The 17,855-nt window shown below is 47.5% G+C and overlaps 1 protein-coding gene across 1 annotated transcript; it reads right to left on the bottom strand.

Moving 5' to 3' along the window:
- Window positions 1-1,151: 1,151 nt before the first annotated feature.
- On the bottom strand, window positions 1,152-17,048 carry LOC310918838 (uncharacterized protein; the record flags this gene model as incomplete). The annotated part of the gene is made up of 14 exons (XM_083877804.1): window positions 1,152-1,234; window positions 3,146-3,264; window positions 3,744-3,970; window positions 4,130-4,255; window positions 4,702-4,863; window positions 5,278-5,434; window positions 5,960-6,042; window positions 7,001-7,538; window positions 13,680-13,906; window positions 14,013-14,138; window positions 14,572-14,733; window positions 14,958-15,114; window positions 15,467-15,549; window positions 16,479-17,048. The coding sequence occupies 14 exons, from the start codon at window positions 17,046-17,048 to the stop codon at window positions 1,152-1,154; spliced, it is 2,820 nt and encodes a 939-aa protein (XP_083733930.1).
- Between the last annotated feature and the right edge of the window lie 807 nt (window positions 17,049-17,855).

Genomic DNA, 17,855 nt, shown 5'->3' with positions numbered 1-17,855 from the left:
GCGCGTTTTGGGGCGCTGGGATGTCCCCAGCACGTCCCGCAGACACCGCTCCACCCGGCTGGCTCTGCTGGCAGGGGATGAGCCGAGCCCCCAGCGCTGCCTTTGCCGCTCGCTTCGGCAGCTCGGTGGGAGCCGAGTGCCCTCTAGAGAGCGCCTGCAGCCCAGGGCCGGGGATCATTCATCCTGCATCTCCAAATAATCTCCGAATATCCCGTGTGGTGGGTGAAATGTAGAATGTGTTGGGATCCCTCGGCATGGTGGGCACAAGGCTCAGTGGCAGAGAGGGAACGCTGCCAACCCCACTGCAGGGCAGGGGGGCTCGACAGGGCTGAAATTGCTGCAGATTGTGGATCAATGCGTTTTTATATAATTATAATCACATATTATTGTACTTCTGTTGGAAGTACAACAGCAACTACTTCCACTCTAGCCAGAGTCAGGATTAGCTCTCCACCTAACTGAGTGTCTCTGGGCCTCTTAGAAAAACATAAAGCTCCATTTTAAGCAGAGTCTCAGACCTTGGTCTCAGGTAACGCAGTTTTTGCACACCTGGGGCAGAGCAGGGACTGGACAGGCCGGGGCCAGGACAGGGCTCAGGACCAGGACACTGACAGGTCAGTGTTTCCTTCGGATCTGCCAGCTGGGAACAGCTGACACCTGATGGGGAGAGCGAGGAAGTGCCAGGATTTCCCAGGCACTTTCTCCATTTCCTTGTTCTTCAGCACAAGAAGCATTCACATGTCAGTCAGGATTACTAATTATTCCAGCTGCTCTTAATTTTTTATGTGACTTTAAACCAGAAATCCAGTGCTAATGACAAACCTCTGCTTCAGACTCAGTCCAAACTGGACAGTTTTTGGATTGGCCAGTTTTGTCCTGTGTTCTCAGGCATGTTCAATGTCTCTGTCATCTGGGGAAAACAAAATAAAATAAAACCAACCCAGTACAGGTATTTTAAATTTCTCTTTCCTCTGGGAAAAACAACCAAGCCCAACCCAGTGTAAGTATTTTCACGGGTGCTTCAGGTTGCTGTTTCATTCTGTGGTACAAGAGGGGCAGTGCCAATGGAGCAGAAGGTGAAAAGTCAGAAGCCAAATTCCAAGGATTTTAATTTCGGTCAGCATCTTCCTCTTGCTCACGGAGGATCTGATTCACGCTGTTCTGCTGGGAGGAGCGAGCAGCAGCTCCGGGGCCTTGTTCAAGGATTTGGGCAGCTGCAGGGAGAAATTCGAGTCTGGGAAGAGCAGGAGGAGACCCTGGTTCAGCCCCACGAAGGTGCAGTGCTGCCGGCAGGATCGCACGGTTCCTCCGCGCTGTCGGGATGAGCATCTCCGCTCCCGGTGCGCCCGTCCCCGCCGCCTCCGGCCGCCAGGGATCACTCTTGTCCCTTCTCCGCTTCCTCACAGCCAGAATTCCGAATTCCCTTTTCTCATTCCCGGCTCTCGGCTTATTGCAGCGCTGGAATCGGCCACAGCAGACACAGAAATGCTCTTTTGCACGAGTGTGGCACAGGAGCAGGACTTGGGGAAATTAATTTGCCTTTATGTTTCAAATGGTTTTTTAATTTCTCAACGAAGGAGTCCAAAATATTTGACAGGTGTTTAGGTGTGAGAAATCTTTGTACCGTGTCCCAGGCTCCCAGGCCATCAGCTCTTTCCGTCCTGTGGGTGTCTCTACACAGCCGTGGATGTCCAACCCCTCCTTGGCTGTCTGATGAGCCGAGGAGGTTGCTGAGAACCTCTGCCATCTCAGCACCTGCTGCTCTGCTGACAGGCACCAGGAGAGGGGGCACTGTCCTCACAGGGTCCCCCTCCCCGGGCAGTGGTTTGACACAGAGGAGGTGAGTCTGCTTTGCCCAGGAACAGCATCCCCCTCAGACATGTTCACCCTGCAGAGACAGGCAGGGCCAGGAGATACCTGCTGAGATGTGTGTGACAGACACCATGCTCCCCAGCACCAGCACATCTCCCAGTTTAACACCTGACACATCTGGAGAGCAGCTGGAGATAAGCACCAGAGATGGCTGCTCAGGTGGCACCTGTGTGTGGATACACATCTGCCTGAGCCTTGGAATTTCTGTTACTGTTCTTTCACCGATGAGCTTCAGCTCTGCTGGCCTGTCTGACTCCTCTCATGCCACAGAAATGGGCAACATCTCCCTCAGGCTGTGACAACAGGGAGGAGCTGGACAAGACCTGCCAGGTCAGCAAGGGCACTCTCTCCTGCTGGCAAAGCAGCTTTGTTCCCAGTGCAGGATGGTCCTGACCAGTTTAGGTGCCCCTTGTTCATGGATCAGCACCTGGTGTTTGAAAGGAACTGTTTCAGACACCGGTTCTTGATTGCGGGCAGAAGCAAAGTTTTATTAGAGACATTTTTCACCAGCAGGTACATAAGTGACCTGACTAACTCAGGTAACTTCTAGAGGTTACAGCATTGCAGAACAGAAGAGCAGAACAGAGGAAGTGGCACCTGACACCCCCTTTAGCTATGTGGCCAAGCGTCGCTGAGTTACTTCTACTTTCTCTGCACAGAGGGTGCAGTTAACACGGACTATTCTCGGGTTCTCTGTGGGTTTCTCTGTCACCTTCCAGTCTGTTTCTCCTTAATCACAAATTCTCCTGCAGGTCACTGGAGAGAAAACACAGCAGTGTTATTTGATTGGAACACAAATTAAATCCTTCACATAACAGAAATCCAATCTTAGTAAATGCCCTTGTTTCTGGAATGCACTGCTAAGCTGGTGCAGCTGGCAGCAACCAAGGAAGCTCCACAAATTCCCTAAATAATTCTCTTTAATGGGAATTTTCACTTGTAAAGGTATAGCATTACTCTTCACTTGTTCCAGATTCTTTTGCTAAGCTTTGGCTTGTTCTTCCAGATCTTCCCACGATGCTTTATTTCCCTGGCCTTCTCTGCATTCAACTGCTCCTTTTTGTCTCCCATTTGCTTTTTGCACCCCGTGTTCAGTCCAAGCTCTCTTTCAACCCATTTCTCAGTGACACCACCACTGTAACCGATCCCTCCTTTAGCACAGTGACTCTGAGAGGATGCCCATGACATGTCCTAGGAATGTGCTGTCTCCTGGCCTTAGTACACAAGGAAATGAACAAAGCCAGGTTTCCCTTTGTGAAAACACAGCCCTTACCTTGTATGTCTCCAGTCTTGCAGGGTGGGACCTGGGGCTGGCAGTGGGCAGCTGAAGTTGTTGTGTAGGTGTGGCTTGTCCTAATGACCCCTCCACCAGTTCCCATTCCGCTTCCGTGACTAGTGGGATAAATTTGGTGAGAGAAATAGAGAATTTTAAAACTTCATATGTCACTGCTGACTGACTACCTGGCACAAAGTCTCAAACTATGTCCTTTATAGGCGTTACAGTATTTTACATTACATTTTCTTTCACTTTGAGAGTTGCTTTACATTTGTGCTCCCCCTTGGCATGGACAGTTCTCACCCATCTCACTATAAAAAAGAGACTGTCACCAATGCTGACATGATGCCAGGAGTGACAATGTTGTCACCAGCAGTTAGCAGATTTGGTGTTCTGCTTTGCAGGTTCTGAGGACTGACATTTAGTTCTGATTGGAATGTTCATCACAAGGAAGTTGTTCATGAGGCAACTTTTTCATCTCAGAGAAAGCCTTAACTTCTTAAGATCTGACTGAAGATCAGGTTGGATACCCAATCTATTACACAGATCCTTGATATTTTCATTTATTCTCTAGTGGATCTAGAGAGGTACTTACATGAGGTCCTGCTGTCCTCCTTCCAACAAGCACCGGTAGGTCTGGATCTCCTGCTCCAGGCGGCACTTGACGTCCAGTAAGGTCTTGTACTCTTGGTTCTGGCACTCTATTTCTGCTCTTATTTCAGCCAACTGCTGCTCCACGCACGTGATCTGGTTCTGTAACTCACCGAGGAGGGTGTTGTACTGGCACTCAGTCTCAGCCAGAGATGATTCCAAGTTATTTCTCTGATAAGATAAGCAAAAAAACCCAAGAATCATTTAAGTGTCAACCTCCAATCCAAAAATGAACGAGCCATTCCCCACCGTTGTGCTGGTTGGTGGGTCTGGCTGTTCATGCAAAGAAACCCAGCAGTGACCAGTTGGAGCTGTCAGTTCATCACCCACCTGGCTGAGCTGAGCTTGGAGATCGATTTCCAGGGTTTGCAATTGGCGTCTCAGTTCAGTCACCTGGTTGTTGCACGTTTCCACCTCCTGACCACTTGTAATAACCTCCCGATTCACCTCCTCAATCTGAAATCACCAATTCAGGAGAAAAAGCTTTAGGAGATATCTGGATATGCTGGACTTGCTTTTACAGAAGCAGAACATAAGTGTTTAGCAAGAGGAAAGAGGGAGCAGGGCAGGTTCTCTGTGTACAGGATGTTCCCTACCAGCTCCCCTGCTTGTTCATTTTATAAATCCCATTAACCTCGTGGCTATTAAATCCCTTTAATCCAAATGTGAAATATCTCTGTTCCAACAACACACCACAAGGTAAATGCTGCTGTTCCAGATGGGGCATAACAAACTGGTCGGACAGGCCTGTGTCTCCTGTAACACAGGGCATAATGAGTGCTGCTCTCGGGCTTCACTGGGAGAGAAGAACTGCTTATTGTCTCTGTGTCTGGTCTCTGAAAGGCTCCTGGGCTCGGGGCTGTGTGTGTCACTCTGGTTTGCAGCACAAGTGTCTCACTTACCTTGCACTCGTACCAATCCTCGACTTCCTTGCGGTTGCGCGCTATCAGTGTTTCATACTGGCATCTCAAATCCTCCAAGATTTGCCTGAGATCTGGTCCCGGGCAGGCATTGACCTCCACACTCACATCTCCAGTTGATTGTTTCCTCAGGCAACTCATCTCCTGGAAATAAATCCCAGATCAGATCATACTGGCTTTTGGAAGGCAGCACAGAAGAGCAAAAATCAGTGGCCAAGAACTGCCCTCCCTGTGAGACTTTCGTCCCTGCTGTGGCTGTGAAAGGCACTAGAGGATGGTGCAAGTGTTTTCCCACTGAATTTGTTGGCTAATTTCTTTCTTCATCCACTGGAGTCAGCAGCAGCTTTCCCCCCTCTGGCACTCCCAATATGGGCACAGCCCCAGGAGCAGCACTGCCCCTCCCAGAGCTCCCTTCCCTTCTGAGGCAGAGTGGTCTGAGCCCTGGAAAGTTTGGTGGGGAAGCTGTGACCTGAAAGTGAACAATCTTTTAAATTCCGGGCACAGTGGCAAAGTTTTCTGCTAGGGCCATGATGATCACAGGGTCCAGGCAGGACCTACCTCCTCATGGTTCTTCTTCAGGCAGCAGAGCTCCTCCCGCAGCGACTCCAGCTGTGCCTCCAGGTCAGACCTGCACAGCGTCAGCTGGTCCAGCACCTGGCGCAGCCCGTTGATGTCGGCCTCCACGCTCTGGCGCAGGGCCAGCTCCGTCTCGTACCTGGGTTGTGTCAGAAAGCACAAGATTCAGGATGGGGACGTCCCACATGGGTTCTGTTTGTGCCAGGAACTCCTTCCCCAGTTCCATGCTTTCACATGCAGTTTGCTGTCCAAGGTTAATGCACATTGCTTTGGATTTCTGCACCACTTCATATCTGTTATGTGAAAGCTTTTCTTCCTCACGTTTTTTTCCCCTGCTCCTGCTCACTGTATATTTAGTATCACTTATTCAGCTGCATTTCTGCTTTGTTGATCCCATCTGTACTGGTCTGGGGTGAAAATGGGCCACTCCCTGAGGTGCCCGTCCCCAGCCTCACCACAAACGCTGTTGCTAAATATTTTACCCAAGAACACTAATTAAGGGAGGGCTGGTGACCAGGAGCAAAAAGCCTTTCATCATCCTGCCCTCATCACACCGCAGTGGTGTGGGGAGACGTGTCTGGAGCCTCTGTAATTAGTGCTCTGAGCCTCCCAGGGAGGTGGAAAGGAGTGGGGGGAGGCAGCAGGTTCATAGAGAGGCACTCACTTCACACGGAAGTCGTCAGCAGCCATCCTGCTGTTATCAATGTCCAGGATGATCTTGTTGTTATCAATGGTTGCGCAGACAATCTGGAAAACAGCAAACCATGAGAGATGTCTCCTCTCTCCTGTTCTACTCTGTAGGTCTTTCTGCCTTGCAGTTAGGTAGTAACTCTTCACATTTCCCTTTTCCTGTTACCTTCTCACATAAGTAATCTTGTCCCTTCAGCAGAGAAGTTGAAGGAAATGGTTTTGCCTCCTTTACTCACAGAAGAAAGGAGATCAACCACATAGAGCTTGGAATTAAAGAGTTGTGGGACGGGACTTCTCAGTTTCAAGATCTAAAGGCAAGTTCCAAAGATGCTTCAAAAAATAAACCTAAAGAACCTTCCTTAAGATACCAAATCTCAACTGACATTTAAGCTGGCATGTTCTGGGCTTCAGAGTTAAGGACCTTCAGGGAACATGGTGGAAGGTGTCTTTAAGCCCTAGGATCAGCCATAACTTTCATTATGGACTTATTATTTCAGGCTGTTTGTGTCACTGTGACAATCAATTTCAATTATCAGCTTTTCTCATCTAGAGATTTATAACATTTCATTTCATAAAGCATCCAAAGTATATGTCCTTGATTGTCCCATAGTTTGCTTTGCTCTTCCTGTGAGGCTGACACCACTATATTTCCTCAGAGTACATTGGTAATATTACATTTACAATTGTATAGTCAAATACTATGTACCAATGCATCCTTTTCCTCTTTCAGAGCATTCTCCCACCTACCCCACCTTTCAGCACCCATCCTTGATGTGCCCCCACACTCAGCAATGTCATGGGGGAATTTGCCAAAATTTCTGTTTGCAAAGACATTCATAAACACCAAACTTCCCTCCAATAACTGCAGTAGGTTCTAACACAAATTCAGGAATAAGCTTTCAAAAGGGGAGGAACAAGGCAGAAATTCAGCAGTAAGCTTTCAAAAGGGGAGGAACAACCCAGAATTTCAGCAGTAAGCTTTCTAAAGGGGAGGAACAACCCAAGGGAGGATTACCTGGTTCTGAAGATCTTCAATCTCTTTGTAGTAGCAGCTGTAGTCACGGGGCTCGCAGGAGAGGCCCTGTGTTGCATACCACTCTCTGATCCTGCACTCCAGCTCAGCATTCTCCTTCTCCAAGCACTTCACCTTGTCCAGGTAGGAAGCCAGGCGGTCATTGAGGTTTTGCATGGTGACCTTCTCATCGCAGGATGAAAGCAAGCAGTCGCTACCAAGACCCCCAACAACCACACCACCTCCCATGCCAAACCCAAGGCCATTGCCATAGCAGTTGCCACCTCCATAGTTCCCACCAGCCAAGCTACCAACACTCAGTCCCCCTCCATAATTCACTCCACCGCAGTAACTCCTTCCAGAAAAACCTCTGCCACTGCCTATGCCAAAGGAAGAAATCCGTGCTCCACCACCACCACCAATGATACAGCTGCCACCGCTGCTCCTGCCTTTGCTAGACACAGTAATAGTCTCCTTAATGTTGCAACTCATGGCGACAGCGGTTGGAAACACAAGCAGAAGCCCAAAGCAAGATGCACAGCTTGATATGAAATCAGACTGCAGGCTGGCCGTGGCCGCTGATCCCTATTTATACCTTCCACAGTGGGTGTCACCTCTGCTTCTTCTTCCCATAAGGCTGGCTACTCCAGCCATTGGTGCCAAGAATAATTTCTCAAAGGGAAGTTTCCTTTCAAGAAGCCTGGTAGACAAGGAAGATACTTTACATGTCTCTTGCTAATTTCAAAAATACATTAGCAATAATGTTTTATGAATCATCAGCTTTTTGTTTATGATGCAAACTTACAGCATTAAGCCAGGAAAAACACTGTCCTAAATTACATACCAGGAAGAAATCATTAAAGGTTATTGCATCAAAGAGCTCTTTATCTCTCATTAATTTATTTTCATTTTATTTTGAGTTGAATAAGCAGTTTTCATGCAAGGTGCTGAGGTTGGAATATGTAAGATGAAAAAGAAAGGAGAAAGACTAAGTTTGCTTTTCGAATGATGTATGAAGAATGATGTAAGAACTCTGGAAAGATCAGAGACGCAGAGATTAACCTTTCAATCTCTCCACTGGCAAGACAAATCTGAAACACTCTGCTGCAAGACAAGTGAGACCAAGGAGAGAACTCTTAATGGACACGGATGAAAGGTTCTTCATACATGATTGTGGCTCTCCAGTAATTCACAAAGGATTTGTTTCATTATGTGGAGAGTGTAAAGGAAGGTAGAAGTGCTTTAAATATTTCCTGTTGTTTAGTGAAAGATAATTTCGGCACTTCTCCTCATTATGGATTGTAATTGTTGCTGGGAAAGGGTGGTTTTGAAACAGTGGATGGGAGTGGAAACATCCTATGGCAAATTTCTCTGTCAATAGATGCTTCATTTTAATCAGAGTTTTGGGACTGATGTCGTGGGACATATAAAGACAGAATTGCTGATAGAGCTGCAGAGCAGTCACTGCCCTGTGCAGCTCTACCTGGACTGGAGAAGCTGGATTTGGTACAAGCTAGAGGCTCTCTATCAGTAATGTTTCCAAATCTTAACTAAGCAAGGAAAATAAAAAGTAAGAATTCTTTCCCACTTTTGTAATCAAAATTCAGTCTGAGCTTCTTTTCATGAGATGTTTTGCTGAGGCTCCAGAGCACTGGTCTTCTCCCTAGGGAGCCCCTTTCCAGTGGCCATGGAGCAAGGACAGACATTCCATGGCTGTCTGAACTCAACTGTTCCTTGTCAGAAATTCTCCACATCTCCTTCACCAGGGAAAAGTGAGTTCAGACTCTTGATGAAATCCTCACTCAGCATCAGGATTGTGGATTGGAATAGCTATTGTTATGGCAGGTAAATGATCCCATCTACTTAACGACTGACAGTATTCATAGATTTACTCATCATTTTATTGCCCTTACTCTTATTTCTGTTCCACAGATGTCTCTCTTTTATTTTCCTCCTTGGATGTTCCTTATCCATGCCATGAAAGGCAGAAGCATTCCAGTGAGTTCTCCAGGTGTCTGGAGACGGGTGTGGAGAGGTTTCCCTGAATGATTTACCCCAAGACAAAGCACTCGCCACCAGCCGAGCTGCAGCTGGACCCAGCCATGGTGCCTGCATGTCAGCCTGCCCTGCCTGACACACTGGGCCTCCCTCTGCCCAAAACAGACAGAAACAAAGCTCAGAATAGGTTAAAGCTCTAATAAAGTTATTGTGTATAGGACAGAATCACTGGATTTCATTCCTAGGACTGAAGAACATAATTGGGAGTCAGGGTGTGGTGGCAGGAGCGAACCGAAACTGCTGTAAGCTGCATCGCTGGAAGCTTCATCTGGTCTGCGGATGATTCCTCAGGAGTTTCCCAACAGCTGTGTTCAGCAAGCATCTCTCCTGAGTGAGCACACATTCCTACCCCAGCCCCGCAGTTATCACGCAGCACATCAGTGTAGAGCAGGCAGAAACACAGGATGACTTGTACTCCGTGGGAGGGGAGGGTGTCTGCACACTGGAGACGCTCCTGTTCCTCTGAGACACCTCAATCCCCTCTGCCCCTCATACCTCTGTGAGCCTGCAGCAACCACCTCTGCCCAGGAGCTTTGCTCTGCACACACTTCCCTCTGTTTTATTATTTCTCCTGTTAGTCTCCAGGAAATGAGGGCACTAGATAAACTAAGACAGAACTAAGTACTTGTTCCGAGACTTTAAAAAATTAAATTAAGCTTTCCCTCATGTTTTCATTCAGTTACTTGAACTCATAAGCTTCCTGGGTCTGTCTCATCAGTACAAAGAAATAGGGAAATGTTATGGAAATGTAGTTTCCAATGTTTGCAGCTCCATAATTTGCAGCTCTTTAATAAATGAAGTGTTTCCAGGGTGTTTTCTTCTGGGGAACTGTTAATCACAACCTGCCTCTCCTGAGCTGCCTTCCAGACTCATCCCAACTTGTAGGTCCACAAACAACATCACAGCGTCCCAGCAGCTGAGGCTGTACCCCCCAAGGGCTTTCCAGAGGCATATTCATAATTTCTGGATCAGTAGAGTCTTTCTGGCCATGTCATTAGTTCTCTTTCACCTCTCAGGAATTCAGGACAGCTCCTTTGTGAAAGTGCATGCTTTGGACTTGCTGGACGTGGTAGGAAGGGTGGGGAGGTCTTTGATATGAGCCCAGGGAATCTGGAGGAGCAGCTAGATGTCAGTAGCAGTTCACAAGAGGAGGAACCAGCCCACAGCTGGTGGGAATCAGCAGGGGCTGCCAGGAGAGACTAGGAAGCTTTTACGTACCATAGGTAGCCAAGAGTATCCAGAAGACTGGAAACTGGAAGAGTCTCCGAGCAGCATCTTTATCTCTTTAGAAACAAGAGTGTGAGGACTCATACACTGGAAAGGATTGAGGGCATCAAAAAGGGCAGCAGTGGGTCATCTCACTGTCTTTGCACTGAAAAAGGCAGGAGGAGACAATGGGAATGGAAGGGGAAAGATTTGCTTTTCAACTTCTCATCCAGAGCTCTGAGAACCACTGGGATATCCACTGGAGTCCAACACAAGGAAATTTGCCATTATACCACAATTTGTATCTCTTTTGATCTCTTGTGAAGGCACTGGCACATGTCTACTGAAGGAATTCTGCATCAAGTGTGGGACTTCCTGTAAGACTGGAACTTATCTTTAAATAAGGCTTAATTTAGTCTTGGTTTGAAAACTTCTATCTTTGGCCACTCCTCTGAGTCATTGCAGGTGTTCCAATGCTGCACTATCTTGTCTTAACCATGAATATTGTTAAACTTAGTGTCTGGTAGATGAAATAAAGAAATATCACTGAGATATCTTCTCTCTATGGCCTCTCACAAAAGGAGAAGGGCACCTTTCACCTGCTACCTGAGACATTAGTGGTTGAACTTCTTCAGGCACTTGCTACCATGTTAAGTCTATTTCTGTGTCATCAGAGAAATTGTTATCTCTATGAAAGGATGGCAATAGAAAAGACACACTATACTGAATGTCCTGAAGTGGTTTTGTCTTTGTACCTGTTCTCCTCCTGCCCTGAGTCTGGCTGTTCCATAACCTCCAGCCTTTGATGGAAAAGGAATAACCAGGAGTTTTTCTTTACTGGGTCATCTCACAGGTGAATGTGACTGTAAGAGACACACCACTGTCAAAACCACCACTGCTTGACTTTCCGGACCAACACTTTAGTCCTCAAAACACCCACATAATGCTTTGAACTGCCAGTTCTCCAAACCCAGAATGACTCACCATGGCCCACAGCTGCTCTAGCAGGTCAGCACCAGGACAAAACCAGCTCAGCACCAGCTACACAGCTGCTGGTCAAGGCCAAGGAGGCACTGACTTGTCTTGTCTGTGACAACTGGGTGGCTCTGGGTGTCCAAAGCCCTACCTTGCTTTTTTCTCCATTCCATTCTCTGTTAAGCTGCACTTTTTCAGTTCCCACCCTGCCCTGTGCAGTTTCTCAGACAAGGTGTGTTTAACGCAAAGATGATCTTTCCACCACTCTTGATGTTCAGGTTGAAACTCTTGGGAATCAGAGGATGACCAGTAAATGACTCAGTGACTGTATGAAAAGAGGAGATAAACCTTTTGCCTCCAGTCCTTTTCCCAGTGTGAAAATTCCCATAAAATGAATGGGATAGGTTTGAATATAAGCCATGTCAGCAGAAATTGCATCAGTTGTGGAGACCAAGATTTCACCCTCAACAGTCCCCAGACTGGGGGATGGAGCATGAGAGGGCTCAGCCCAGATGTGTCAGCACTAGACTGGGACCAAGGCAAACTGTCTCCAGATGCTCCATCACTGACTTTCAAAATTCTTCTAAAACTGTGTTTCAGCCCAATGCTTGTGGGAAGGACACAGGCCTCTGCCTGATCTGCCTGTCCGTGGGGATCAGGGCAAGTGTCACACAGGAATGGGCAACATGTCCCTCAGGCTGTGACAACAGGGAGGGGCTGAACAAGACTGCCAGGTCAGCAAGGGCACTCTGGCTCCCACTAGCAAAGCAGCTTTGTTCCCAGTGCAGGATGATCCTGACCAGTTTAGGTGACCCTTGTTCATGGATCAGCACCTCGTGTTAAAAAGAAACTCAGTTCCAGACACAGGTTCTTGATTGCATCAGGCAGAAGCGAAGTTTTATTAGAGACATTTTTCACCAGCAGGTACATAATTGATCATAGCCCTGGCTGACTACAGCAATAGTCGTGGTGCTGGGCCACACACAGCAACACAGACTGAAAAGCAAATAGCAAAATAAAGCAGAATGTGGCCCAATGCTCTGCTCATCCCTCTGACACATTGCTTAGCACAGCTGAGCAACACAGATGAGCACTCCCTGTGCTCTCTGCAGACACATGCAGTAAATATTCTCTCTCTTCATCCATAGCTCTGCTTCAGGCTTCTCTTATTGAATATTCTCATTTCTCTGTTTAATCACAAATCCTTCGGCAAGGCACTGGAGAGATCAAAGGAAACATTACCGTGTTTATAGCAAAAATAGATTCTTTCCCACACTGTCATTCCCTACACGTGATCGTTTCACAAGCCAATTCAATTAGAATTTCAGATAAATACTGCCCCTTCCTGGGAAGATCTGATGGCTCCTGCCAGCCTGGCAGATGGATCTGTCACTGGCTGCAGCACAGGCTGCATCAAAATGCCAAAAGGTGGAAGCTGCAGACATTGCTCCAGCAGCGATCTGGATGAGGGAATGGCATTGAGGTCCATGCCAGATCAATGCCCCTGCTCATGTCAATCTCCTAGACCAGCTGTCACCGTATTTCCTTCTTTCCTTTTCAGTTTGGCTGGAAGTTTATCTTTGAATTAGGACTAGTAGTTATCTGCCAGTATTCCCAAAATTCCTGCTTTTTTTTGCCCACTTGATTTCTGAGTACTTTTCGTTCTCCTGCACTTTTCTTTGTCCCACATTTCATGTCAGTCCTTTCTCCATGTTCTCTCCATGGCTTGCCTGCCTGCTGGCTCTGCCCCTTTCCCTTCTATCCCTTTTCCCTTTGGCAATTCTCATGCGTCCCAGCACAGCCCCAGCTCCCAAAAGCTCTCCTCTCAGCCACTCGTCTGTGGCTCCTGTCCTGTATTTCCCAGGGGCCTCACAATAAAACTTTCAAGTAGCACCTGTAAGCTGCATGGGAAAGATCTTTCTTCCAGCCCATCAGAGTTGCATTTGAGCAGAGAAGACTGTGGAAATGTTTAAAGTGGAACAGTTCTTACCTTGGATCTCCGCAGCTGCACAGGATGGGATCTGGGCAGACGAAGTGTAAGTGTGGCTTGTCCTAATGATGCCTCCTCCTCCTATCCCACTGCTTCTTCCTCCTCCTAAACCTGAAGACTGACCAATTCCTCCTTGCTGACTGAGAAGACAGGAAAATAACATTTTAGTGAGGTAAATGACAGATAAACCAGAGTTAGAGATTTTCAGCGTCCCTGCTGCTCTCAGTCTGCTTCTCTTTTAGGCAGAAAATTGGCAAAATGTTGCCGTGACTGTTCTCCTTGTGGCAGCAATTGGCACAGGGGAGGAAGCAGGTCACCACCATGACCAGGCAGGCCAAATAGGTCAGTAAGGGAGAAGGAGCTCAGCAGATCCTTCACTTTGCTCTTATGTTGAAATAACCAGGACACGAGTATTTTATGGGGGTTTTTTTGGTGTGTCTCAAGCCCACTTACATAAGGTCCTGCTGGCCACCCTCCAGCAGGCAGCGGTACGTGTGGATCTCCTGCTCCAGGCGGCACTTAACGTCCAGCAGGATCTTGTACTCTTGGTTCTGGCACTCCATCTCTGCCCGCAGGTCGCCCAGCTGCTGCTCCACACAGGTGATCTGGCTCTGCAGCTCAGCAAGGTGGTTGTTGTAGCGACACTCCGTCTCAGCCAGTGAGGACTCCAGATTGTCCCTCTGAGGAGTGACATTGGACATAAGACAAATACAGGCAGGAGAAACACTGCATTTAGCTGTGATCTCTGTAAAGGATGGATGAGGTTTGCACCAGCTCATCACCCACCTGGCTGAGCTGAGCTTGGAGATCAATTTCCAGGGCTTGCAATTGGCGTCTCAGTTCAGTCACCTGGTTGTTGCACGTCTCCACCTCCTGACCACTTGTAATAACCTCCCGATTCACCTCCTCAATCTGAAATCACCAATGCAGGATAAAGAGCTTCAGGGAATGTGCAGTATAAGTTGGATCAAGTATTAAGGAAAGAGCAAAGAAGTTAGTAAAGATGAAATAAGAAAGATTTGGGTGAAAACTCTCATCTTAATGGTAGTGTAAACCTGGCTGATCATTCCTCTTGCTTTTCTAATAGTGCTGCTTCCAGTTCTTCTCACCACTTACTGCTTCATAGAGAATTCTCTACCTCAAGTCCCACCAACAAGCATCATTTTCTCCAGCACATGACAAGGACACAGGGTGGCAGTGTCCCTCCCTTGTGTCACTTGGTCAGTGGGAACCAATGCTAAATGTTCTCACAGTCTTTTGTGTGGTTTTTACATGCAACAAATCCCTGTGGGATGATTGCCTGGGTGTTAGCCAGGGAAAGTCAGAGCTGTGGGAATTTACTCACCTTGCACTCATACCAATCCTCAACTTCTTTGCGGTTGCGTTCAATCAGCGTCTCATACTGGCACCTCATCTCCTCCAAGATCTTCCTCAGGTCTGGGCCAGGGCAGGCATTGACCTCCACGCTCACATCTCCAGTCGATTGCTTCCTCAGACAGCACATTTCCTGGAAACACCATCCAGATGAGGTCAGGTTTAAAATGAAGGAAAGAATTGAGGGAGCCAAGTTCCCCCACAGGGAGCAGAGTCCTTCAGAGCCCCTGTCTGATGGACATTCACAGCTCCTGGGTCACACGGTGGTCTCCACCAACCACTGCCCTCCACAACAGCACCCCAGGGTGATGAATCCCACAGGAGCAAATGTTCTGTACAGGAGAGGGCAGGACCTACCTCCTCATGGTTCTTCTTCAGGCAGCAGAGCTCCTCCCGCAGCGACTCCAGCTGTGCCTCCAGGTCAGACCTGCACAGCGTCAGCTGGTCCAGCACCTGGCGCAGCCCGTTGATGTCGGCCTCCACGCTCTGGCGCAGGGCCAGCTCCGTCTCGTACCTGCGAGGGAGGAAGCAAGAAAGAAAGAGCAGTCAGTGTCTGACACCACCAGCATTTCTGAGCTCTGACAGGAAAAATCAAAACCTTCCCCTCTGAAAGAGAGCACATGCTGGAACAGCAGCTTGGCTGAACCCTCGCTGCTCCCAGTCTGCAGATCCTTCTGCTTCCTTTAATCTCGACTCAAAACCAGCTTGGCATCCCAAACTTCCCCTCCTGGAACCGCCCCTAATTAGGGCAGCTCTAGAGAATGAGAGAATTCTTCTGCACAGCCTCCAGCCTGTCCTGGATCACAGGAGACCGCCTGAGAGCCCTGAGGGCAGGGACAGAGGAGGGGAAAGCCCCGGGTACTCACTTCACTCGGAAGTCGTCGGCTGTCATCCTGCTGTTATCGATGTTCAGAATGATCTTGTTGTTGTCTATGGTTGCACAGACAATCTGGAAAAAGAGCATTTGTTCCTGGTCCCTGCTCCATGTCCTTGGGGTCAAGGCACCCATTGCCTGGTGCAACCAGACCCTCTTTCTCTCTCTCTTTTTTTAAAATCCTGGGTATTAGGGATGGGGACCTGAGGGGTGCAGCACTCACAGGGATGTTCAGGGAAGGGCAGTGAAGATATTAAAGTGATAAAATTCATGGTTCAGGTGCAGAGAGTCTAGGAGGTGCAATTACTGTCCAGCACCTGCTACAATCCACCTCAGCCTCTTAAATCTAAATCTTATGAGATTTAAAGTTTCATTTCAAGAATTAATGATGAGCCTATCTTATTCAGACCCTTTCCTGGATTCTTTTCTCTTTATTCTTTGTGCATTGACATCCTAAATTTTTGCCAAACACTTTGCAAATGTTTTTAATTTTAAATTGCCCATTCTAAATGTGTTATGCCAATGCTCTCTTTTTTCTTAGTTTTAATTAGATGTCCTATATTTCCCAATTCTACATGAAAGAGTAAACTAATAAGAAAAATGAAATAAAGTTTAACTGGAATTCTGCAAGACTGATGACAATAATATAAATTCAGGCAAATTAATGTGATCCATTATTTATTTATCTTTTAGTTCTTTTCTTGCCATATATTTATTTCACTACTTTGGCACAAACTAAATTCAAAAAGACTGCAGAGCCCATCTAGATGCATTCCATGAAGTATCATTTTCCCCTTCAGTATGTCTGATGAATAACAGCAACAGAAAGAGCCCAAACCCTCTAGTTTTACCTCTGAGCTCTGGGCTTTCCACAGACACATATTGTAATAGCTGTTTGCAAAGAGCATTTTACAACCATTTGTTACTCCTGATAATGGACCAAGTTATGAACCAGCACCAGACAGAGCCTTGCAAGGGAGAAAGCAGCTGAGAGGGGATGTTACCTGGTTCTGAAGATCTTCTATTTCTTTGTAATAGCAGCTGTAGTCCCGTGGCTCACAAAAAGGGCCCTGCTTGGCATACCACTCCCTGATCCTGCACTCCAGGTCGGCATTCTCTTGTTCCAGGCACCTCACCTTGTCCAGGTAAGAAGCCAGGCGGTCATTCAGGTTTTGCATGGTGACCTTCTCATCACCAGAAAGAAGAATGCCATCACCAGCAAAACCACCTCCACCAATACCCATACCCATGCCACCTCCCATGCCACCGCCAAAGCGAGCGCTGCCACCACTGAATCCCATGCCTGGACATCCTCCGAGGACAGCGGCTCCTAAGCCACCTCCATAGTTTCCACCGACCAAGCTGCCAGTGCTCAGTCCTCCTCCATAATTCACACCACCACAGTAGCTTCTCCCAGAAAACCCTCGGCTACCGCCTATCCCGCAGGTCGTGTATCTTCCAGAGGAGACCGAGGAGATGCGCGCTCCGCCACCACCACCACCACCAATCACACAGCTGCCACCGCTGGTCCTGCCCCTGAGAGAGCCAGTTGTCTGCTTAATACTACAGCTCATGGCGAGGCCCAGCTGCAGCGCCAACCCACAGCCCAAAGCAAGATGCAGAGCGTGATACTGAGTCCGACTGCAGGCTGGCAGCTGCTGCAGGTCTCCATTTATACCTTCCAAAGGGGGTGTCACCTGTGGGGTGTTTCTTCTTCCCACGGGGCTGGCTAGTCTGGCTGTTTATGCCAAGATTAAATAGCCCATAGGCAGTTTCCCTCTAGAAATCCCAGTTCACAAGGAAGATACTTTACATGTCAGCAGCTTATTCCAAAAAGTAAAATAGTGTTTTATGAGTCATCAGCTTTTTGTATGATGCAAACTTTGCAACAAGTCAAGAGAAAAAGTTGCCCTAGATTATGTACAAAGAAGAAACATTGGTATTTATAACATCAAAGTGCCTTTTATCTTTCATTAATTTGTATTTATTTTATTCTTAGTCCAATAACCATTTTTATATCACATGCTATGATAGAGCTTGTGAAATAAAAAATAGAAAACTAATAGAATTTCTCACTTCTGAGAAGTGTGAATGGTTTTGAATGTAGTAGGGAACAGACCAGGGACACTGTGGTGTGGATGTTGGTCACCAGGCAGCTCTAATACCTGCTTTACTGTGAGATTTACAAAATCACTGAGGCAAATCCCCCATTGATTTAGTTCCCTATTTATGGCTTAAATTTCTTTAGTCATGCAAACACAAGAAGTTGCTCACACTGCGAAGCTCAGGCCCGTCCAGTGTCCCCTGTGCGTGGGTGACACACAGATTTATGTCAACTGCAGTGCATGAAGGACCTTGCTGAAGTTATTTTTCAATTGCTT

The sequence above is a fragment of the Zosterops lateralis genome (assembly GCF_965231275.1).
Source record: "Zosterops lateralis genome assembly, chromosome: 24".
NCBI lineage: Eukaryota > Metazoa > Chordata > Aves > Passeriformes > Zosteropidae > Zosterops > Zosterops lateralis.
This window is presented reverse-complemented; position numbering and strand designations above follow the sequence as displayed.